This window comes from Panthera tigris, chromosome A2, assembly GCF_018350195.1.
Source record: "Panthera tigris isolate Pti1 chromosome A2, P.tigris_Pti1_mat1.1, whole genome shotgun sequence".
Taxonomy (NCBI): Eukaryota; Metazoa; Chordata; class Mammalia; order Carnivora; family Felidae; genus Panthera; species Panthera tigris.
Genome location: NC_056661.1, coordinates 51,331,530 through 51,355,730, shown reverse-complemented (window position 1 = coordinate 51,355,730; position 24,201 = coordinate 51,331,530). Strand labels below are relative to the sequence as shown.

At 47.4% G+C, this 24,201-nt stretch overlaps 1 protein-coding gene across 1 annotated transcript in view; it reads right to left on the bottom strand.

Annotated features, from left to right (window-relative positions):
* The window catches only part of IRAK2 (interleukin 1 receptor associated kinase 2), a 61,240-nt gene that overhangs the window by 24,113 nt on the left and 12,926 nt on the right, over positions 1-24,201 (bottom strand). The window contains exons 3-6 of the mRNA XM_007075471.2: positions 9,597-9,734; positions 3,372-3,463; positions 782-976; positions 634-698 (exon numbers count right to left, since the gene is read on the bottom strand). Coding sequence (XP_007075533.2) covers positions 634-698; positions 782-976; positions 3,372-3,463; positions 9,597-9,734 — 490 coding nt within the window. The remainder of the gene's footprint in view (positions 1-633; positions 699-781; positions 977-3,371; positions 3,464-9,596; positions 9,735-24,201) is intronic.

Sequence of the window (24,201 nt, the reverse complement as noted above, 5' to 3'; positions counted from 1 at the left end):
TATCATACAAAAACAGCCACAGAGAATACAGAAATAGGTAAGTGTGGCTGTGTCCCAGTACAACTTTATTATGGACACCAAAATCTCAACTTCATGTACTTTTCATGTGCCATGACATATTCTTCTTTTTCTTTTTTTCAACCATTCGAAAATGGAGAACCCATTCTTAGCAATCAGACCAGACAAACACAGGCACGGCCAGATCTAGCCCATCAGTCATCGTTTGCCAATTCCTGCTCTGGAGCGATACAGTTTTAAGATGGATTTGCCATTGGAGTTAGAAACCGTCAGTTTCTGCCCATCTCAAAAAATGGAAGGAACGAGCTGGACCAAGTGAACCAAGGTTGTGTGATAAGTCTAATCTATGCATATAGTTGCTACATAGAAAAAGCATGGACTATGCAGACATTTACTAGCTGTGGAATCTTGAATAAGACACTTAATCTCCCTGGGCCTCAATTTGCCCCTGTGTAAAATAATGCTGATAACAGCAGCTCCATTACAAGGTTCTCGTGAGGATTAAGTGAATTTTTAGATGTGTAATACTTAAGACATGCCTGGCACACAGAAAGCACTATATAAGGGTTAGCTGTCATCGTTATTAAACAAAGTATTTCCAAAGGGGGGGCTTACCTATGACAAACTTGTACCTCTGCCTGGAAGAATTTTTCGATAGATCCCGGACCTGAGTAGGCCACCTGTGGGAAAAGACAATGAAACATGAAAATTCAGCCTCACCCATACAGGCTCCACCCCTTACTAGAAACAAAGAAGCGCTCGCCTCTCTGAGCTTCTTGAAGACGAATGGCGTGCCATGCCTTTGCCCTTTGTAGATGTCGGCAAAGGTCCCCTCACTGATTTTGTGGCTTTGGTTGAAGTTATCAGTTGCCTGGACCACGTCTGCCTCACTCCAGAAAAGACTGTCTTCAGCCATACTCAAAAGTGTTTCCTGCTTAGGAATGGAGACGCTAATGTCCTAGGAATGCAGAGAGGAGAGATGGAATTTAATATGGAATTAATGTGGAAAATATTATTGTCCCTGGCACATGATTGGGGGTTTTTATTTTTTCCCCAGTTTACAAAGGTGAGAACCAAGGAGGTCAGAGAGCTGAGATGAGGTCACACAGCTGATCAATGGCTGAGCTCGTGCTTAATATAAATAAATTTATATTTATTAAATGTGTTTATTCACACACATATATGAATACAGAAAAGATTAAAGAAAATATATCAAAATGCAAACACAGTAGTAGTTATTTATTGGTGTGTGTGTCTCTCTCTCAAAAACAAATAAAACATTTAAAAAAATAGATGCACAGAAAGTTAACTTTTTTTTAAAGCTGTATCTGCTCTTACAGTTTTAGAAAATTGGAAGGGAAAAAAATCATCCATGATCCCATTATCCACTGAACTGCTATTAATGTTGAAGATAGTTCTTATAAAGTAGATGTACAGATTTATTTTTTAAATTGGGATCATGCCATACTCCTAGTTTTGATTTCTGGTGTTTTCATTTAACATTATACCATGATCATTCACCCAATTATTACACTATCTTTGAAAATTATTATTTAAAAACACATGCTTCAGTGCCCGTCTTCTTTATGGAAGAGCTTCATTAACCAGACCCACAAAGCACTGGCTTCTCCGCCAGGCACCCTGCCCAGGACAGCTGTAGAGGCCCACCAAAATGTTTTGATTTACTTTAAAGTCAGAAGAGCAAAAATGAACTTTTAGAGTCAAAGAAAATGTTTTTAATTTTTAATCCAGTTTGGATTGTGTTCATCTTTGTGCCGATGCAATTTTAAAATATAATCTTTAGGGGCGCCTGGGTGGCTCGGTCGGTTAAGTGTCCGACTTTGGCTCCGGTCATGATCTCACGGTCCGTGGGTTGGAGCCCTGCGTCGGGCTCTGTGCTGACAGCTCAGAGCCTGGAGCCTGTTTCAGATTCTGTGTCTCCCTCTCTCTGTGACCCTCCCCCGTTCATGCTCTGTCTCTCTCTGTCTCAAAAATAAATAAACGTTAAAAAAATTTAAAAAAAAAAAAAGAAAAAGAAAAATATAAAATAAAATATAATCTTTAGGGGCGCCTGGGTAGCTCAGTCGGTTATGCGTCTAACTTCTGCTCAGGTCATGATCTCGCAGTTTGTGAGCTCAAGCCCCACGACGGGCTCTGTGCCGACAGCTCAGAGCCTGGAGCCCACTTCAGATTCTGTGTCTCCCATGCTCTCTGCCCCTCCCCCACTCACACTCTGTCTGTCTCTCTCTCTCAAAAATAAATAAACATTAAAAAAAATCTTATTTTATTTTTTTTAACAAAGGAAGGAAAAGGCCTAGGAAGGCAAAAGTGCCTAAACACCCACAAAAGTCATACGTGGCCCTGGACCCAAGACACTGAATATTCAGGGTAACTCAGACATATACTGGGCTGAAAAAAAGGTTAGAAGAGAGGTGGTTTGTAAGCAAATGACTTAGTATAAATGTAACATTACTTACATATTGTGAGGGGGAAAAAGATGCCATGTATCAGCCCTCATTTAAACACAAATAATGGAAAAGCTCATTAAAAACATGTATTCACTGGGGCGCCTGGGTGGCTCAGTCGGTTAGGCATCCGGCTTCGGCTCAGGTCATGATCTCACAGTCCGTGAGTTCAAGCCCCGTGTCGGCCTCTGTGCTGACAGCTCAGAGCCTGGAGCCTGTTTCAGATTCTGTGTCTCCCTCTCTCTCTGACCCTCCCCCATTCATGCTCTGTCTCTCCCTGTCTCAAAAATAAATAGACGTTAAAAAAAAAAATTAAAAAAGAACTACATGTATTCACTGAAATGAACCCTCTTCAGTCACCCCCAACCCCCAGGACCCAGCTGCACTGACAGCCTGCATGTAGAATCTTAGAAGCTTGGAGTAATTCCACGAGTCTACTTTCTCCCCATCCCCCTAACCACTAGAGCCTAGACTGATCCAAGGAAGTAAATACATTGCTTTTTTTTTTTTTTAAGCTTATTTACGTCATCTCTACACCCAACATGAGGCTTGAACTTACTACCCTGAGATCAAGAGCTGCACACTCAACACACTGAGCCAGCCAGGCACCCCAATACATTCTCTTTTTAAAAAAATTTTTTAATGTTTGTTTATTTTTTTAAGGAGAGAGAGAGATAGAGTGTGAGTGGGGGAGGAGCAGAGACAGAGGGAGACACAGAATCCAAAGCAGGCTCCAGGCTCTGAGCTGCCAGCACAGAGCCCAAAGTGAGGCTCAAACCCACAAGCCTTGAGATCATGACCTGAGCCACTTAGGCACCCCTATACATTGGGTTTTTTAGTGAGAGCCACAACCTGGGGAGGTAGCACCTGGGGGTGAGGAAGATTTACCTTTGAATCAGATGAAACAGGAAAGTTGGTTTTTAAGGAATGAGGGGCATCTTCGGAAGGAGGCAGGAGGTTGGCTCGGGCTGGAGCAGGCCCTGGAAAGGAGGAAGACAGGAGGGGTCCTCAACCAGTTCCCACACCAAACCAGGTTCTCATTCACTCCACAAACACACATTTGTGTCCCAAATGACAACTGCTACTTTCTGACACCCCCAGGGGCCAGCCCACACACTCCTTACAAGTTACCTCAGTGAAGCTCTACCACAGCCCCAGGGTTGGTTCTATGTGATTCCCAGTTGATGGGTGGAGAAATGGAGGCGCAGGAGGTGGCTACGTGCTCAGGGGCACACAGCCAATGAATTGGCAGAGCCAGGTTTCCAACGGAGATCCGTGTGACTTCCAAGCCCTACTCCGCCCCACCTCCCACACAAGGAATAGTGAAAGACACAGAGGTGATTAGCTAGGGAGCCCTCCTTCCAATAAACTCCATTGCAGCAGTCATGTCAATAACCAGCCTCCCAAGGGCAGAGGCAGGAGAGGCCACCAAAGCAGTTTGGGAGGCCAAGGAAGGTTTCACAGAGGAAGGAGCATTTGACCTTGAAAGATGGGGAAATGTTTTCGAAAAGTGCTTATGAGGTCAGAAGGCATTGAGGGAGTGAGACTGGCTGAGTGGAGGTATGACAGCAGGGAAGCACAGGCATGCAGAAAATATTCCAGGCAAGCTTAACTAGCGAATACTGTCACGTCATCTAAACCTCAAGACAGTCCTAGGAGATAAGGACCATTACCATCTCCTCTTTACAGACGGTGAAACTGAGGCAGAGAGAGGTTAAGCAACCTTTCCAGGGGCACACAGTCACGACTCTGGAGTCCATGTTCTTCACCGCTTAGTAAATGAAGAAGATTCAGGAGAGAGAAGGCTTGAAGTGTAGTTTGGGGTCCAGTAAAAGCCAGGTTAAAGAGGTGACATTTCCCCACCAGCCTCCGCCAAAAGATTAACCTGAACACTAACAAAGCAGTTTGGAGTCGGATGAACTAGAGCAGGTGCAAGCTAGGCATGAGACAGGCTGCGGTGGCTGATCAATGCAGAAGCAGGCCTCAGCCAGAAGCCAGGAGCTTCAGATGTCCCCATGTGGAAATACCCAGCCCTAGCCCCATGGCTAGGATGGTCTCTGAGTAACCTGGGGCCAGCCCTCCAAGGGAACCTGGCCTTAACCCCAGGGTTGCTGGCCCAATCCACTTGCTTCAGGTATTTCTGGTTTACAACATCAGGAAATGAGTGATTAATCTGGAACTTTGACCATAAAAAAAATTTAATTCAGAAGACTGAAAAGGGCACCATGCTGAAACTAATATCAGGCTCGCTAAAGTATTAACCCAGGCAGCTGATAAAACAAAGCTCACGTAATGCAAGCTGAGGATCTTTTATCCCCACAAGGCCCAAGAGGAGGTGCATCCTAAGCCTCTCTCCCTGGGGCCGCTGTTCTAGACCAGCTGCTACTTCTAGGCAGCTGACCAAGAGACCTGCTGCCCTCTCAAATCAATCCCCCACATTCCCCTGTGCTTCCCATGGGCTGCTCCCCCCAGTAAATGACTGTGGAGGGGAGATTAAGGGGAGACCCAGGGTCCTGATCTCCCTAAAGACACCAGGTAGGCCTGCCTTAGACACTCCAACCCAAACTTCCCACCCTCTCTCCTTCCCTTGGGCCCCAAGTCTCTCCCAGCCTTGCCCAGCACCTACCTTCTCCATTTTCTCTCAGGCATTTGTCCTGTGAAAATCTTTCTCTTTTTTTAATGTTTATTTATTTATTTTGAGAGAGAGAGAGAGAGAGAGAGAGAGAGAGGGAGAAAGTGCACACACAGTAGGGGAGGAGCAAAGAGAGAGGGAGAGAGGATCCCAAGTAGAGCCCAACATGGGGCTTGATCTCCGAACCGTGAGATCATGACCTGGGCTAAAATCAAGAGTCAGTCACTTAACAGACTGAGCCATCCAGACACCCCTGTCCGGTGAAAATCTTCCTGCTTCTCAGGTGACCTAGTCCAATGTAGGCCTCTGCTGGCAGGCCCAGGGACCCTGCCTTGGAGTAAGACTCCCTGCTACTGCTGCCTCTACCCATGCCCCTGCCTGCTCTTGGCCTCGGCTCAGTACCCTTGGCCTGTGTCCCCAGACTGTGGTCATGTTCATCCATCTCTTAACTGTTGGCCATGTCTCTGTGCCGCCTCCCCTGTGAGTTACTTGATGTTTTTCTTTCAATCCCCTTTAATTCACATATTATATATTTAGCTTTGAAACCCCTAGTTTTTTGTGCATGAGATATACATCTTTTCTAACACGCATGCTCTCTGGTACCACTGGGGAGCCAAGCTCCACACCCTGGGGGACTGTTGCTCTAGGCTGCTCCAGGCCACTCCATTTCCTTCCCAGTTCTTCCCTCAAATTCTGTCCTGTCCCCAGCCCAGAGCTCGCCTCACGACAGGGGCTCTCACTGCACACATGGTCCCTCTTCCTCTCCCTTCGCCCGGTGACTCCCAGTCACTGGCCTCAGATAAACCATGACCTTCTGGTCTGGCTTGATGCCTGGGGTTCACCTGAAGGCTGTACTAGGCCTCTTGGGTTGGGAGGGTGGTCACTGAGGTCTGACCTCGTGACATCTGAGGGCTACTAGTTGGAGGAGTGGCTATTTATCCCTGTGGTTTGTAGGGAAAACAGGATGGGATATGAGCCAACACCACAAGGTGGACAAATCAGAGAACAGCCAGCCCTTGCTTTGTAAATGCATGGGGGAACCACTGGGTCCGGGAAGACACTCATCTTCACACAGGTTGTTTCCAAATCACTAACCCTCCATGTGCCAAACGTTTACTGGAAGAAGAAAAAAAAAAATCCTACAGAAATCTTTCTGGCATGTCTGCTTCCCTAAGAAGAATACCCTGAATCTTGTCCTTCTGAGTTGTGTCACTGAAGGCATGAGGACAGAATGTCGGAGTGGTGCTATATCTGATTGGGGGTTTTCTGCATCCGGCCCTGTGGCTGGCAGTGGAGTGGCCTCTACAGCTTCCCTGTCTGCTTTGTTGGCGTCAGAGAGAAATGGGCTCAAGTCCTGGCTCCTTCCTTAGTAAGATTTGCACTTGGGTGACTTGTGCTTCATTTCTTTGGGCTTTCTCAAATGTGAAAAGAGAAAGTGGCTCAGTCGGTGAAGTGTCCGACTTCGGCTCAGGTCATGATCTCGCGGTCCGTGAGTTCGAGCTCCGCGTTGGGCTCTGTGCTGACAGCTCAGAGCCTGGAGCCTGCTTCGGATTCTGTGTCTCCCTCTCTCTCTGACCCTCCCCCGTTCATGCTGTCTCTCCCTGTCTCAAAAATAAATAAACATTAAAAACAATTTTTTTAAATAAATAAATAAAATGTAAAAAGAGCAATAAAAGCCCATTCCTTGTAGAGTTCTCATCCAGACTAAATAAACGAGATGACAGTTACAAAACACAAGCTCCGTCACTGGCACACGGGGAGTACCAAACATGGTAAAAATACGTGCAGGATAAGAGATGCTGACTGAGAACCCAATGGCCTCTTCTACAGCTAAGGCTTTGTGACAGTATTTCAAGCTACTAAAGCCCTTGTCTCTGAATCTGTTTAATGGGCTGCTCACGTACTTTTCTCCTCCATGTCTCTTCCCCCTTTCCTTTCCACCCACAAGGCAGCCGGCACAGACGGGTTACCTCGTGGGTTCCGGGGCAACTGGCCTGGGCTGGATCCTGGTCCTGCCACTTTCACAGCCATGAAGCTTCAATAGGTTTGGCATCCTTCCCCAGCTGTCCAGGGTTGGGGGGTGTGGGGAGCAGCCAGAGCCCCCACGTCCCTGGGTTACAACTCAGCGGGGCACCAGAAGTTCCTGGGCCAGCGTCTCCCACACAGAAGGGCGCCTTTGCCACCACCCATCTCTGTCCTCCCCCGCCACCACCTCCATATTTTCCACCCCAACAAGATAATCAGTCATGTTGAAATCTGGGGCCCAATGGAACCTTAGGGTTTTCCCAAGAGAAGACAAGGTTTGGGTCACTGATGAAATTAATGATTATTTTTAGTTTGGGCAAAGATAGACCGCTGGCTTCCCCTCTCTGTCTGTAGATTGTGTTTATCATCTCCCCTTGCGGGGGCACATGTGCTCCCGAGGGCCATTTAAGAGATTGAACAGTGCAAAGGTCTCTCCAGATGAGGCTGGTTTCTACAGTAGCCCAGGTAAGGAATACCAGAAGAAACTACAACCCCCATCACCTCCTCCATCTGGACCAGCAGTCCCCTAGAATTTCCCTCTTTTACTATCACTCTTTCCTCTGGCCATCAACCACTTTCACATTTGCTTTAGGACCATTTCCCCTTATCTCTAACTGCTGCTCAAAGTTCTGCACTTGTTTTTGCTTGTTTTTATCTTTAGCTACAATTAACAATTCAGACTTCCTGCGCCAGAATTATTTTCCCAGCTTCAACCTATCTGGGGTGCCCAGAATGCTGTTAATATTAACTGACATTTAATAAACGCTTACATGGTAGCAACATTGAGGTATTTGATTCCTTACTACAACATGATGCCATAGGCTTTCACTATTGTGCCCACTTTTTTAGATGAAGAAGCCGAGGTACAGAGAAGCTATGTAATTCTCCTGCTAGAAAGGGAGAGGTGGGACTCAAATACAGCTCTGTACAAAACCCCAGGCATGCTCCTCCCAGCCAATGCTGACTCTGGCTTCAGGAACAGCATCGATGAACTGAGATTTCATGGATTTGGGACCTTCAGCTCACAGAAAAGCAGAAGGGAGGCCAGGCCCCCAGGGAAGGGTGGTGAGAATGGACACATGGATGTATGCAGTGGCCCCACCCCCACCCCCCGGGGAAGTCATCCACTGGCTGAGTCCTTCCATCATTTGGCAAACTGTTCCTGAACCCTTCCATGGGCACAAGTGGTCTGAGAGGCTTGGGGATAGCGGTGTGTGCGGTGGTTAGGGACACGGGCATTTAAATCACACTGCTCACATGCTACTTTCTACTTGTGTGACCTTGAGCAAATCACTTTTCCTTTCAGTGCCTCAGGTGCTGTAGAACAAAGCAGCAGGGCACCTAGGTGGCTCAGTCGGTTAAGCATCTGACTTTGGCGCAAGTCGTGATCTCACAGTTCGTGGGCGTTCGAGCCCCCGCGTTGGGCTCTGTGCTGACAGCTCGGAGCCTGGAGCCTGCTTCAGAGTCTAAGTCTCCCTCTCTCTGCCCCTCCCCTGCTCACACTCTGTCTCTCTCTCAGAAAAATACATAAACATTAAAAAGAATGTTTTAAGCACAAAGCGGCAGGCTGGTACTAGGGAGAAAGGTGGGGGAGTGGGGGCAGGCAGCTCCCATCAGTGCCCTCAGCGCACAGCTGTGAGGGTAAGGCGGCCTGTGGAGAATGGACAGAGAGGTCATCGGGCTCCCAGCCGGAGCCAGCAGCAGGATCAGCCCATGCTGGGGACTTGTAAAACCATAGGTAAAATACCTGGGCCCCAAAGCATTTGACCTCGGCAGGCTGTTTAACCTCTCTGTGCTTCAGTTTCCTCATCTGTGAAATGGGGATAATCAAAATACCTAACTTGGACAGCTGAGGATTAAATAAGTCAGCATCTCTGAAGTGCTCCGAACAATGTCCGACACATAGAGAGCCCTCAATTACAGAGTTATTTCTTTCTTTCTATAAAAGTGATAATAAACGGTATATGTTCTGTCATTTGACTTTTTTAGCTGTTTTAATTCAATATATTATGAGCATGTTTCCACATATGTAAAAATATCTACATCATTTTTAACAGTATTGTATTGTTATGACCGACTGTCATTAATTTTACCATCCCCATGGTTGTTTCCAATTTTTTGCTATTTTTTTATTTAAAAAAATTTAATGTTTTTATTATTTTTGAGAGAATGAGAGAGACAGACTGTGAGTGGGGGGGGGGGGGGACAGAGAGAGAGAGAGAGAGAGAGAGAGAGAGAGAGACACACAAAATCTGAAGGAGGCTCCAGACTCTGAGCTGTCAGCACAGAGCCTGATGCAGGGCTCAAACTTGTGAACCATGAGATCATGACCTGAGCTGAAGTTGGACACTTAACAGACTGAGCCTCCCTGGTGCCCCAATTTTTTGCTATTATATGCTGAGTTGAAAATCCTTATAGATACATTTACTCCAAATTAAAATTTTAATTTAAAATACCCGGGCCTGGCAAGGCGGCTGGCCTCATAGACTGCCCCTTTCCCTGTTCATCTTCAGTGTTTCTTACAGAAGCTGCCAAAGGTCTTCCCGGCTTCACAGCATCCGGGAAAGAGGATTTGATTTCAGGAACTGGTTTCCCTGAAACAAGGTGAAAAGAAAGAAAGTTAGTATTACTCCATGAAGTGGGGTAGCCACCAAGTCGCTGGGTCTAGAAGTCAGAGAGCTGGGGTCTATTCCGGGCTCTCCCTAGAATTCACTGGGCCCCATTGGGTTCTTTGCCTCCTGGGTCTCAGCCTCCCCAGGAAAGTAATGGGGGGAGACAACAATCTCCTGTGATCGGTCCAGCTCTGACACTGAGTCACACAAAACAGGCTTCCAACCCTGCCAGCTGTGTGACCTTGGACAAGACACTCTCCTTCTCTGAGCCTGTTTCCTCACCTATAAAATGGAGAGGATAATAACGATCGTGCCTGCTTGCCTACCTCACAGGGCTGTTGAGAGGAAGGAAATGGGAACATAGACGTGAAAGGGCTTTATAGACTGTACGTTCCCCTGAACACGTGAGGAAATTAAGGATATTCACCTCACCAAGTGCCTAGTTGAGCCCCTAAATACACAAGTCTGGCAGTCCTACAGTTCCCCTTCCACACACAGTGGAATCATGTGCATCCTTCCCTGTCTCACAGGTGGGAGCCCTGCAAACAGAGACTACATCCACTGAGCACCAAGAGTGCCAGGGGCATGCTTCTGATTCCCACAAGCTGTTTGCATTTCATCAGGTTAGAAACGAGGAAACAGGGGCGCCTGGGTGGCTCAGTCGGTTGGGTGGCCGACTTCGGCTCAGGTCATGATCTCGCGGTCTGTGAGTTCGAGCCCCGCGTCAGGCTCTGTGCTGACAGCTCGGAGCCTGGAGCCTGTTTCAGATTCTGTGTCTCCCTCTCTCTGACCCTCCCCCGTTCATGCTCTGTCTCTCTCTGTCTCAAAAATAAATAAACGTTAAAAAAAAAATTAAAAAAAAAAAAAAAGAAATGAGGAAACAGAGGCCGGAGCAAGTTAGGCGGCTTGCCCAAGATCACACAGCCTGGGCATGCACAACTGGCCGAAGAAGCCTGGGTGGAGGTTCTCTGTCCTTAAGAGGAATCACTTCCCATTTGCACCAATGTGGGAAACCCCAAAGGTGCTGCGAGGGTGTATCTACACCAGTTCCTAGCCAGCTTCTCAGAGCCTGCACTCTGTGATACAGAGTGCCTCCTCTTGCCTCCTCTATCACTGTCCGGGTGACATCGTCTCCCCAGGCTGGCCTTTGCCTCTAGCTGTGGCAGCCTCCCAATCCCTTCCCAGGCCACATCTAGCTAAAATACAAATCTTGCCTCATCACTTTCCTGTTTAAAGCCTTCGTGACCTCCCACTGTCCAAATGAAGTACTCGCTCTTCTCCCAACTCCTTGTATCTCCCCTTTACCTTCCAGACCAAATCCAAATTCTACAGCCCTGCATTCAAGGCCCTTCACCCTCTGGTGTTCTTAGGTGGACCCACGTTTGAGAACCACAGAAACAGGGGCACTGAAATCCTGGGGAAAGCCTCCGACTTGCTCACACATGCATCCGATGGGGCTAGGACGAAAGGTCTCCAGCCTGTGAATCTCTGGCAACATTTCTTCTGACAGGTAAACTGTGTATCTCTCTAAACAACGCTGATTGTTACCAAGGGGCCAAGCTTTTCAAACCCAAGCTTTGGGACTAGAACAATATTAATAATGCCTAAAAATGCATGGCACTACACTTGTATGGCACCACACAGATTTATTTGATTTTCACGACAATCTCTGGAGGCTGACAGAAGTGACTGCATTTTATTTTTGAGCACATTGAAGTTCAGATAGGCAAAATGATTTGTCCCCAAACAACTGATCAGATTCAAACCTGGAGCTGGTTTCACCATCTACACCAGAATGGCCCAGGCTGAGACACCAACTGTTGTGCCCCACCCCCCACCCCAAATCCCCTACTCCCCTCGGCAGACAGCACCACCCTGTGGCCACAGCACAAAGCAGGAGAAAAGGGTGGGTGGGAATGTGTGAAGACAGTCTACAGGGAACGCACAGAAGTAGTAGGGAGGTTGAATGGGGGATAATGGGTGACTTTCTCCCTTCCTGACAATGACCTATTTATTATTCTCTTAAATAAAATGATCTTATGGAAAAAGTAGCAGGCCTGCCTGCCTGGCTCAGTCCATGGAGCATGCACCCCTTGATCTCAGGATCGTGAGTTTGAGCCCCATGTGGGTATAGAAATTACTTAAAAATAAAATCTTTGGGCGCCTGAGTGGCTCAGTAGGTTAAGCAGAGGACTCTTGATTTCAGCTCAGGTCATGATCTCGCGGTTCATAAGATGAAGCCCCACATCGCTGACAGTGTATGGAGCCTGCTTGTGAATCTCTCTCTCTCTCTCTCTCTCTCTCTCTCTCTCTCTCTCTCTCTCCCTCCCTCCCTCCCTCCCTCTCTCTCTCTCTCTCCTTCTCCCCAACTCATGCTCACTCTCTCTGAGAATAAATAAACTCAAAGAAAAAAAAACTTTAAAAAAAATAATAAAATCTTTAAAAAAAAAAAAAAAGAAAAGAAAAAGAAGCAGCAGAGCTGAGCTGATTAGAGTTCAGGCTCTGAAATGGAAAGCTCTATCAAGTCCCAGCTCGGTTGACCTTTCGCCTCTTTTGTGCGGACTAAGGGACACAGTGCACGTGTCTGCTTAGCTCCAAACACGGGAACTTCATTGTTGTTGCTATTATATTTTTTTAAATTTTTTTTAATGTTTTTTTAAAATTTTATTTTTGAGAGAGACACAGAGTGTGAGCAGGGGAGGGGCAGAGAAAGAGGGAGACACAGAATCCAAAGCAGATCCCAGGCTCCGAGCTAACAGCACAGAGCCCGCCACGGGGCTCGAACGCCCGAACCATGAGTTCATGACCTGAGCCGAAGTCTGACGCTCAACCGACTCAACCATCCAGGTGCCCCTTGTTGCTATTATATTTTAAAAATATTTAGTATAAGGAGGGTAAGATGTGAATCTTAGTTTTCATTGAACACAATTCTGAACCATCGACACTTTTCTTTTTTAGTTTTATTATATCTTTTTTATTGTGGTAAAATGCACAAGACATAAAATTTACCACCTACACCATTTTTGAGTCCACAGTTCAGTGACATTAAGTCCATTCACACTGCCATGGAGCCATCACCACCAGATAACTCCAGAACCTTTTCACTTTCCCAAACTGAACCCCGTCCCCATTAAAAACCAACTTCCCATCCTTCCCCACCGTCAGACCCTGGCAAGAGCATTCTATTTTCTTTCTCTAGAAATGTGACTGCTCATTTAAATTTTTTAACTTGTGTGGGTTTTCTTTTCACTTTAATAGCAACTAAATGTTTTCCTTTGACATGGAAAGGGGTTAACACACTTTTGAGTGACAGGAGAGTCTACAGACTATGTAACCAGTTTTCTGTAAAATATGAAAGCATAGAATAACGAAGAAAAAAAGAACCTGAAGAATATACACAAAACGTGAACAGTGATTATTCCCGCAATTGATAATTGTGGTTATCAATTATTTTACATCATGGGTTTGGTTGGTTAGTTTTCCGTTTATTCACATTGTAGAAATTTTCAACGATGGTCATGCATTAGTTGCACAGTAAAGTATGTTTCCCGAGAGGGATAAAAATCCGGAAGCAAGCTAGCTACAATAATGACTGGAACTGAGTCTTCCAAGGTAGAGTGAGTAGTCATCAGCCCCGGAGACCCCTTCTGACCTAGATGAGCAAACAGGCCATCTCTCTAGATTCAGATCTGACTCACTTCTGTTTTTTTGCCACCCACCAAGATGTGTTCTTGATCTTTTCACTACAAGTATCCTCACCACAATCCTGGAAGTAGCAAGTAGGGAACCAGTGGTTCAAGGAGGAGAGGAGACCCGCCGGAGGGAGAAGGCAGAGGAAAGACTCACTGAAGCAGGAAGGAGGGGAGGCCAGGGCCGTGGGCAGGACTCACACCCACAGCAGGGACCCCCGGGGAGAATGCACACTTCATCCCCCACCCCCTATCTGGGGTCCCCAGGCACTCAGAAGATTGTCTATGGGCCAGGCTGCACCCCCACCCCCACCTGAGGCCGAAGACCTTCTGGCCAAAATTGAGAGCCTAGAAGCAGGGGAGTCCTTTCCAGCAGCAGCCCTGTAGCCGGACGCATGGAGTCACACACCTTTGCCTTATATGACACCTCCACGTTCGTTCCACATGCCCTCGTGCAAAAATGACAAAGTGAACGATCGCCGGCCATGAATGTGAATTGGTGAGCAGAGTGGGGACAGAGCCTCCCGTTTCCCAGGTGGGTATAAAGTGAACCCTGTGCCCCTGCCCCAGGAGGAAGGGGCCACCCCATGCCACTTGGAGTCCTCGTCGCCTCTGCCCTCCCCTCTCTGGCTTGGCGCCTCTCCCAGGACCCTCCCGCCACACACTGCCCCAAGGCGGGGGCTCCTGTGCTCCTCAAAGGGCCACCATGGTGGTATCTCAGGACATCTGTGTATGAGGCAGAAGGGCAGTGGGGGCTCCTCTCACGAGGCCCGCTACAGCCTGGCCCCAGCTCCCCTCGCAATGAAGCTGGTGAAGGGGACCCAAGACTGCGACTTCCTGCAGACGCCAGGCCACGACAGGAGATGTTCCCGAGCTACACTGCCTTCCTGAAGGTCCTACCTGCACCCTGAGCTGTCTGTGGCCCCAGAAAAAAACAGCACCTTCCCCTGTCTGAGGCCCCGGCTGAGCCTTGGTTTCCTCATCATCAAATGGAGGGGCGGGTGGGGAGGGTGAACATCCTGGCCTGACCTCACTGCAGCGTCCTATTGCTGGGGACTTCATCGTTTCTCTTTCTGCTCAAATCTTTGTCTCTCTGTCAGGACATAGCTGATGGGAACATTGAGGCCACCAGCCCATCTGGGGCTGACCTCTATGGCCTCCACCCATGTGGGAAATAAAGGCTTCATTATGTTTTCATCCTAAGGAGACTTCAGCCTTCCTCTTTGTTTTTCTTATTCTTTTACAGTGACATGCAGTGGCCTACAGCTGGCACCCTGGGTCACATGTCAGCACTCGGGAGTGGGGGTCCCCACACGGAGAAGGGAGAACTGTCCTATGACATCAGCAGGGTCTACCTGCCAGCACATTCCTGGCTGACACCGACCCTTCCACCCAGTCAACCTTCAAAGGCCACAGCCAGCCACAGAGGTCAGCTGACAGAGCTCCACGTCAGGCCCACAGTGACAGGTGGATGACAAATTTCAGTTTCCTGTGAAATCCCTGTCTCAGCATGCTTTCAGATGTATTTTAGGTACTGACAATAAATAAGATGTATAAACATTTAACATCTCCACTTCTCTTCTTGAGCTGCCGGTGCCTGATCTGAGTCGTCGGAAGCTATGCCGTGGGCCTTTGCGAGCCTCCTTTCCCACCTTCAAAACGAGAAGGAGAAAATGTGGCTCTCTACCCTTAATGCCTATAGGAACCTGATCTCTGAGAGCCGGGCAGATACAACACCCACTCTTTCAGGCTGAGACACCTGAGTGCTGTTGAGGTAAAAATAGACCATCAATGACAGGGCAGGGCAAAGGAAGCCAAAGCATTCACGACAAAGGGCTGTGACAAACTTGAAATCTCACCACAAGTTTCCTGTCTGCCAAGGCCAAGACTGGAAACAAACTGGTTATAGCATTTCCATGACCGATGTATAGGCACAGCCTCACGCTCTTCTCCCTTGGGATTATATTCTCAAAGTGATTCTACACATGTGAAGTTGGTTCTGCAGCATGATGAGATCCAAAAATACAAATTGTATTTTTGGGCGCCTGGGTGGCTCAGTCAGTTGAGCATCCAACTCTTGATTTCGGTTCATGGGACAGAGACCCACATCAGGCTCCATGCTGAGTATGGAGCCTGCTTAAGATTCTGTCTCCCTCAGGGCCCCTGGGTGGCTCAGTTGGTTAAGCGTCCAACTTCAGCTCAGGTCATGATCTCATGTTTCGTGAGTTCAAGCCCCACATCGGGCTCTGCGCTGACAGCTCAGAGCCTGGAGCCTGTTTCAGATTCTATCTCCCTCTCTCTCTGCCCTTTCCCCACTTGTTCTCTCTCTCTCTCTCTCTCTCTCTCTCTCTCTCTCTCAAAAATAAAAATTAAACAAACAAAACTTAAAGAAAAAAGAACATAAAAAAAGATTCTCTCTCCCTCTTCTTCTGCCTCCCCCCCATCTCCCTCCCTCATGCACACGTGTTCTCTCTCTCAAAAAACAAAAAAAAAAAGAACAAAAATATAAACTGTGATCAAAGAGTAGAACAGAGACTAAGCGTGAGGAAGCTTCCATTTGTTTCCAGATCCAGCCTCTACAATTCCCACCTGTGTGCCGAGGGCAACTCTCTCAACCCTGAACATCATTTGCACCTATCTGTGGAATCAGAGTAATTATAACCTTCCTGTCCCAGGATTCCCCCAGACTCAGTGGGACAGGATATGTAAAGCAGCCAGCCCAAGGTCAGGGACAGGGCACAAACTGCTTCAATGACCATCCTCTGCCCTCTCTCCCTGCCCAAAAGGCACAGAGAAAGAACCTCTGGTGCTCAGCTTAGGGTCTCTGAAGGAAGCATATGGGGTGAATGGCTATTGGCAACATTTTCAGTCCTCTAATGGAAACCGTGACTCTCAGCAGGCAGTGGCATGGTCTCAAAAGGCCCAGTGGCTGTGGGGCATCAGAGCCTGGATGTATCTGAAGGTTCCCCAGGTAAAGCTGAGAGAACCACTGGCTTAACCCAGAGGGATAGTGAGCTTACAGCGTTTGGCATGCTTCCCACCAGACGCAGTCAGGCTCACTGGCGAGGTGACCTGTTTCATGTGACAAATGAGAGGCCCTGTACCCTCACTCCCACGGAGTAGCTGTGAGGATGAAACACGCAATGGCTCAACAGATATAAGCTATTATTCTTATTTGCTATGGTTATGATCACTATCCCCAACCCTAGGTCAGGCTTTGTCTTAAGAGCTTTCCCATACACATGACCTACTTTAATATATATATATGTAATCTCTACACCCAGTGCGGGGCTCAAACTTACAGCCCCAAGATCAAGAGTCACATGCTCTTCCAACTGAGCCAGCCAGGCGCCCCTATGCATGGCCTATTTAACAGCTCTGGGGAGCAGGTTCAACTGCTCTCTCTGTTTTATATACTCAAAAAAGCAAAACCCAGAATAGTCATCTTATGTCTGTTTCACTTATTTATGACCCACTTCCCTCAAGTGAAAGGCTGATGCATGTTGAACCCTTGGGAGAGGGGCCTGGGGATTCCCCCCCAGCTGCTCAAGGACACTGAATACTGTAGCAAACCCAGGAGCCGAACACTCGAGCAGAGGGGACTTTGCCAACAAGGTCTTTCCTCAGTGAGCATAATCTGGAAATCCCTCCCTCCCTTCACAGCTCTCGAGATACACAGTGATGTAATATTTGTATGTGTGTTTTCACACTTCAGCTGACTCATGTGGCTGAAATGTAGCCTTCTAGCACAAATAAAAGTGATTCAGCCATAACTAAAGAATCCTGGTGCCAGCTGGCATTATCAGTGACAAATATAGCTTTCTGGATCTTCCTTTTTCCTTCCCCTTTTCAGCTCTGGACTGGACCCTCCCGGATATCCAAAGTCCAACACACACACACACACACACACACACACGCCACTCAACTCCCAATTCAAGCTAGACACAAAATCAGGCAAATCTGAGAGAATGACCTCCTAATCAGCCTTCCTAATTGCTCTGTCTCTGGTTTTCCATTGACCTGTACTCCACTAGCTGCTAAAATGATTTACCCTGCATTCATTCATTCATTCATTCATTCATTGTGTTAGGGACTGGGGATGCCATCCATTATCAAAACTGACATAATCCCAACATCAAGCTAGTTAAATAAGAGATTTCTGATTATAACCTGGGAGAAGTTCTGCGCTGAAAACAAACTTGAGAGAGGGGAGGGTACGTGACAGACTTACTTACATGGGGTGGCCTCGGAAGGCTTCTGTGGGCAGATACCATTTAAGGAGAGACTCAAAAGATGAGAAAGATTAGCCCCGGGAAGAATGCAAAGAGCTGGGGAGGGACCAGCATTCTGAGGAGAACATATTTGAAGGTCCGGAGGCAGAAAACCGCCCGGTGTATCTCCTCAAATGAAGGATGACCCTAGTGGCTGAGCTAAATGAATGAAGGAGAAGGTGGCACAGATGAAGTGACAGAGCTGGGCAAGGGTTAGATCGCATAGGCCATGGTTAGGTAGAACCTCATCATAAATCCCCGTGAACTGAGGAAACCTGTAGGCGAGACACTGTTGACCAAACAGTCCTTTGCTTCCTCTCAAACCCAGCCTCTCTTGCTGGGGCCACGTGACCAGTTCTGGCCAATGGATTTTAACTGGAAATGCTATCATCACTTTCTGGACAAAGCCATTAAGAGCCAGTGAGCCTCTTTCAGCCCTCTCTTCCCCAGCCACACTGCCCCTGGGAGCTATGTGTTCCACAGGACAAAGCCAGCTACAAAAATGCAGGAGGCAGCACTGGACGTTAAGGAATCAATCTTTGTTGTGTTGAACAACTGAGATTTCAAGGTTTATCTGGGACTGCAACATAACCTAGCCTATCCTGGTTAGGGGATGATCTCAAAGTGTTCGAAACTTACAACCCAGGGAAGCCTACTTACAAGAGCAGGAGTTCAGTAAATGGCCGTTCCTTTCATACCAGCTCTTACCTTTCCTCTCTAAAAAATTTGGGACTGGGGGTGCCTGGGTGGCTCAACCGGTTAAGCATCCGACTTTGGTTCAGGTCATGATCTCATGGTTCGTGAGTTCAAGCCCCGCACAGGGGTTGCTGCTGTCAGGGCAGAGCCCACTTCGATCCTCTCTCTCTCTCTCTCTCTCTCTCTCTCTCTCTCTCTCTCTCTCTCTCTCTCTCTCTCTCTCCCTCTGCCCCTCCCCCACTCACTGTGGTCTCTCTGTCTCAAAGATAAATAAACAATTGGGAACTGCTTTAGATGCATTGCATAGACCCTCTGTTCATTCTCACACAACTCCCCAAAAAACCCACAGTGATTAAAGACTTGCTTTATTCCAGTGGAATAGCTAGTGCGTGGAAGGAAAGTCAGATGATCTGTCCGGAGCCACACAGCAGTAACTTTTAAAAAACTTCACCATCTCTTTTGTTTTGAAGTTTCCTAGTTTACAAGAAAATAGACAGGGCAATATGTGTACCTGTTTTTCAGAGGGGGAAAATGAGACCTGACACCTACCATCTAGTGACCTACCCCAGTAGGGTGTAAGGGTGTAAGTCCCCATCCCAGCCCATTATTTATGAGCAATGTGGCTCTGGGCATGTTAGTCAATCTCTGAGCCTCAGTTTCCACATCTATAAAATGGGGATAATAAGATTTGTGAGAGAAGATGCCTGCCTGGCACATATTAGGTGCAAAATACAAGTTACAACTAGTACTCAGATGGGCAGACTCCAGGCCCGGGGGAATCCTGGCCAAACACAGTGCCAACCTCCAGGGGCAATTCTCCAGTGACCCTGAATCCTATCCATGTTTTTTTATTCCCTAGCAGTTGGAAATGGGCGGATCCTGGGAAGCCTTCCAAGAGAGCAAATGCAGGAGCCTCTTCCGGCCCTTGCAACAGCCCGGGCTCTTTTGGAAAGAAAGAGATCATTCTCTTCTGTTTCCTTTTAAACAGCAGCCAAAAATTCCCCATTCAATGAGAGCCCAGCTCCAGGAAGGAAATGACTTTGGCTGAGATGCCAAACCAAAAGTTAGAAATTGTCAAGGTTGCACAACCAAAACAAAACGTGAAAATTGCAAAAGTCACAAGAAAACTCCGAGAAGACAGTGACAGCAGGAGGAATGATTCCAGAAGCTTCTTGCTCTCCCACTCAGATTCTCACACCCGGAACCTCACAAACCCCTATTCCACATAGCGGACAGAACAATGGGCACACCCCAGGAACAAGCCCTCCAAAATCTTCCCTTTGCCCCTGAGAAAGCCGACCCTTGACCATGGCCTGTGAGGCCTTGAGTGGCCTGACCCTGCCCCCTGCGCCCTCTGTAGGCTCAGCCCACCCACACTCACATGTCCTTTAGCTGAGACCTCCACGGCCTCTCTGAGTCCTCAAACATCGCTCCTTCCCATCTCCAGGCCTTTGCACATGCTGTGCCCTCTGCCTAGAAATGTTTGCGAGGTCTCACTAGGTCCACTTAGCCTTCGAATGGAAGCTCAGTTTTCACTTCCTCAGGGAAGCTTGCCCTGATGAGATCAAATCCTGCCCTCTTTCATGCTATCACCCCACATGCACTTCCCCAAGCACTCACACTGCGGTTGGTTATGGTCTCCGTGTCATCATCCTGTTAGTATTTGTCTCCCACACTAGACTGCAGGCTCCTTGAGGCCTGGGACCGTGTCTGTATTTTCATTGCTGTGTCCCTAGTGCCTGACATATTGTAGCCACTTGATAAATATTTCTTTAGTTCATTACTGACCCCTGCCCAGCTTCCACGTACCTAACTCTCTATGAGGATGAATGAGGGCGAATTTTATCTCACGGGCTAGGCACAGCTGGTTTCCAGCCTCTTTCCTCAGAGCTAGAGCCATCTGGTCCTCACCATCAACAGGCTCAGCTCCTAGGCCTGCCTTTGGTGGCATTTAACCAGCTGTAGAGCTCAGCAGTGATGACAGCTGATCTGTCTTTGGCTGGAAGTCACAGCTCCAATACTTTGGCCTCTGTCAAAGTATTCCAGTTCCTATGCACCCAAGATGCTAGAACTTGGGCTCTGGAGCCTGGCTTATAGTCCCCTCCCAAGGCTCAGAGTCTGGAAAAGTCCCTCTGAGGAGTAGGATCTTCATGTTTTGAGCCCCAGGGTGATGGTCAGCCCTGGCCCCCTGGGACAGACTCTTCTGATGCTGAATGCAGCCTGACCATAAAAGTCTGCTCCTGATCCCCCGGTCTCTCCATCATGAGGCCTCTCTGAAATGTCTGGCAATTTCACCATGGTCACCATTCTTTAGAACAGTGATTCCCACAGTGTGTTGGTTCTGTGGGATTATTTCCAAGTATCACATCAAAAGGGGTCCCATGATCAAATATAAATGGAAACATGGGCCTAAGCAGGTCTTTGCTACAGGACTTATCAGAGCCTTAATATGATGGTTTACATTGTGAATCTCCAAAGGTAGGGGCCACTGATAAAGCATACAGCATTGCCCTAGTTATTCATGAGCTTTTGGTTTGCAGCAGGGGTATCTGGCTGGAGTACTCTTCTGAGACCCATGCTTTGGGAAAGGCTACTCTAGACTATGATTCGCCCTGCAGATGCCCTATGCACACAGTACTTTCCCCATCACAGACATCTATCAACCAGGACACACAGACAGCATTCCCCTGCCTGTCCTGACCCTGAGATTAGGGTTTCACCCAAGAGCCAGCTCTTTCCTGTGGGCTTACCAGAGCCTGGAGCTATAACAACATCCATGGAGGACTACTTACAACTGGTCTTCACCCAAAGTTGGGAGGTGAAAGTGGACAGAACAGGGTAAGAAAGGGTAAGAAAATGGGCAATTTCATCTTACAAAGTGGGGAATCAATAGGCATTGCCTAGAGCTGACCAAGAAAGAACCAGAAATGTAAGGATGTTCTTTAAATGTTACAAAAGCAATCTACTGAGGAACTAAAAATTGTGACATAAATGTATTAGAAAGGGAGAAAAGTGGGGCGCCTGGGTGGCTCAGTCGGTTGGGTGTGCGACTTCGGCTCAGGTCATGATCTTGCAGTTGGTGGGTTTGAGCCCGTGCCGGGCTCTGTGCTGACAGTTCAGAGCCTGGAGCCTGCTTCAAATTCTGTGTCTCCTCCTCTGTCTGACCCTCCCATGCTCATGCTCTGTCTCTCAATAATAAGTACACATTGAAAAAAAAAATTTTTTTTAAAAGGTAGAGAAGTTATGTATAAGCCAAATCTTCTTCTAGGAAATTAGTGGATAATATTTAAATTAATAAATATGAAAAGGACAAAAAATAAACTTTGTATGATGCATTAAAAAAAAAAGTTTGTGGGGCACCTAGGTGGCCCAATTGGTTAGGGGTCCAACTCTTGATTTCAGCTCAGGTCATGATCTCAGTTTTGAGATCAAGTCCTACATCAGGCTCTGCACTGACAGCATGGAGCCTGCTTGGGATTCTCTCTCTCTCTCTCTCTCTCTCTCTCTCTCTCTCTCTCTCCCTCTCTCTCTGCCTTCCCCCACTTGTTCTCTCTCTATTCCCTCTCTCTATCAATACATAAACTTTTTTTAAGTTTATATGTTGAATTTAAAAAAAATAAAGTTTAGGGGTACCTGGCTGGCTCAGGTGGTAGAATGTGCCACTCTTGATCTTGGGGTTTTAAGTTCGAGCCCCATGTTGGATGTGGAAATTACTTAAAAATAAATTCTTTTTTTAAAAGTTTGCATGCTGTATTTAAAAAAAAATAAAATAAAGTTTGTATGTTGCATTTAAAAATAAATATGAGGGGCCTCTGGGTAGCTCAGTAGGTGAAGCATCCAACTCTTGGTCTCAGCTTAGGTCGTGATATCACAGTTCTTGAGTTCAAGCCCTGCATCAGGATCTGTGTGGACAGTGCAGAGCCTGCCTGGAATTCTCTCTCCCTCTCTCTGTGCCCCTTCCCTGCTTGTGTACCCATACTCTCTTTCTCTCAAAATACATAAAGAAAACTTAAAAAATTAGGGGCACCTGGGTGGCTCAGTTGGTTAAACATCTGGCTTTAGCTCAGATCATGACCTCGTAGTTCATGAGTTTGAGCTCTGCGTCAGGCTCCGTGCTGACAGCTCAGAGCCTGGAGCCTGCTTAGGATTCTGTGTCTCCCTCTCTCCTCTCTCTCTGCCCCTCCTCTGCTTGCACTGTCTTTCTCCCTCTCTCAAAAATAAATAAACATTAAAAAATTTTTTTAATTAAAAAATAAATAAATAAATAAATATGAAAGGGTCAGTATAAGCACATTATTTAGAGACAGTACTAATAAGGCAGAGAATGCCCATTCCCCTTGTCTTCACACATCCTAGAAGTTTTAGCTAGACATATGATTGCCTGGCTAAAAACTACACTTCCCAGACCAACAGGAAGCAGGCTGTGCAAGCCAAGTGGCCCTCCCTAAGGGCAGACCTTTCTCACTTCCCACTTCAGATGAGGCCACAGGGAATAATGAACAGGGAAGCTCCCCCCAGTGCCTGCCCCCATCCCTCACCCCTTTGTAAAACATAGACCCAGACCCCACCCCTGGAATTTCTGAATCCGAAGATGAGGTGAGACCCCAGAATTTGCATTCCTAACAAGGTCAAGGCGATGCTGATGCCTGGAGGTCTGGCGCAGTGAGAACCCCTGATCTACCAAGAAGAACAAGGGGTGCAGATGGATCAAGCCAAAAACTTACTTCCCTTGGCTGGGATGGACCTTTACACCTGCTGCTCTGCCAGATGTCTACTGCTACAGATCAGTGACCACAGCGTGTTTCTCATTTCAAACGGGACAGTTGTGAGCATGGCTCCCTGTGCAGATACCACCACTGGGTTCTGAGTGTGCTGGGGGAAGGGGAGCAGGTAACTTCTCTTTGGTGGAGAGGTTCTGGACCACTGGGGGCTGATCCCGAGGACTACACATCACCCACAGATCCTGGGCCTTGAGCTAAAGGAAGAAACTGATTAGGGCCTCGGGCCTTGTCTCTCTTGGGGAAGGGGTGAGCACGTTTTAGTTGTGGGAAGGCAGGTATAAATGGATATTTGGGTAGCCCAAAGGGGAAAATTCTAGGGAGACTGCTGACCCTCCAATATTTATTCCCTCCTCCTCTAGAGTAATAGAAGCTTTAGTTAGGCACACAACCTCCCAGCTACAGATTACATTCCCCAAGTCTCCCCTGCAACTAGGTGCTATCATGTGACTAGGTCCTGGCCGACAGCTTGGGTGGCAAGTTAGGCGTGCACCTTATTTGAGTACTGGAGTCTGCCCTTAGTAACAGCAGTGAACCAGAAATGTTAATACAGACAACCACCAAGACACGGCTCAGAGAATAAAAAGGGGTTGACGCTGGAAAACAAATTTGCCAGAGGAATGGGCAGTTGGGTGGTAAGCCTTCTGTACTAATGTATTCTAATTCTTTTTTTAAGGCATTTTTTAAAATGTTCATTTATTTTTGAGAGGGAGGGGAGGGGTAGAGAGACAAGGGGACAGAGGATCGAAAGCAGGCTGCATGCTGACATCAGACAGCCCAATGTGGGGCTTGAACTCACGAACCATGAGATCAGGACCTGAACAGAAGCTGGATGCTTCAGTTGGAGGAACCCAGGTGCCCCTATTCTAATTCTTATCACATTTAATGTTAGGAGTTTGGCAAATAGAATAACAACAGTCTTGGCAATGAAGGTGGAGAAAATATCAAGGGACAGAGACCCACAGACCCAGGTCTCTACACAGTCAGAACAGCGACCACCCACAGTACTTGATTT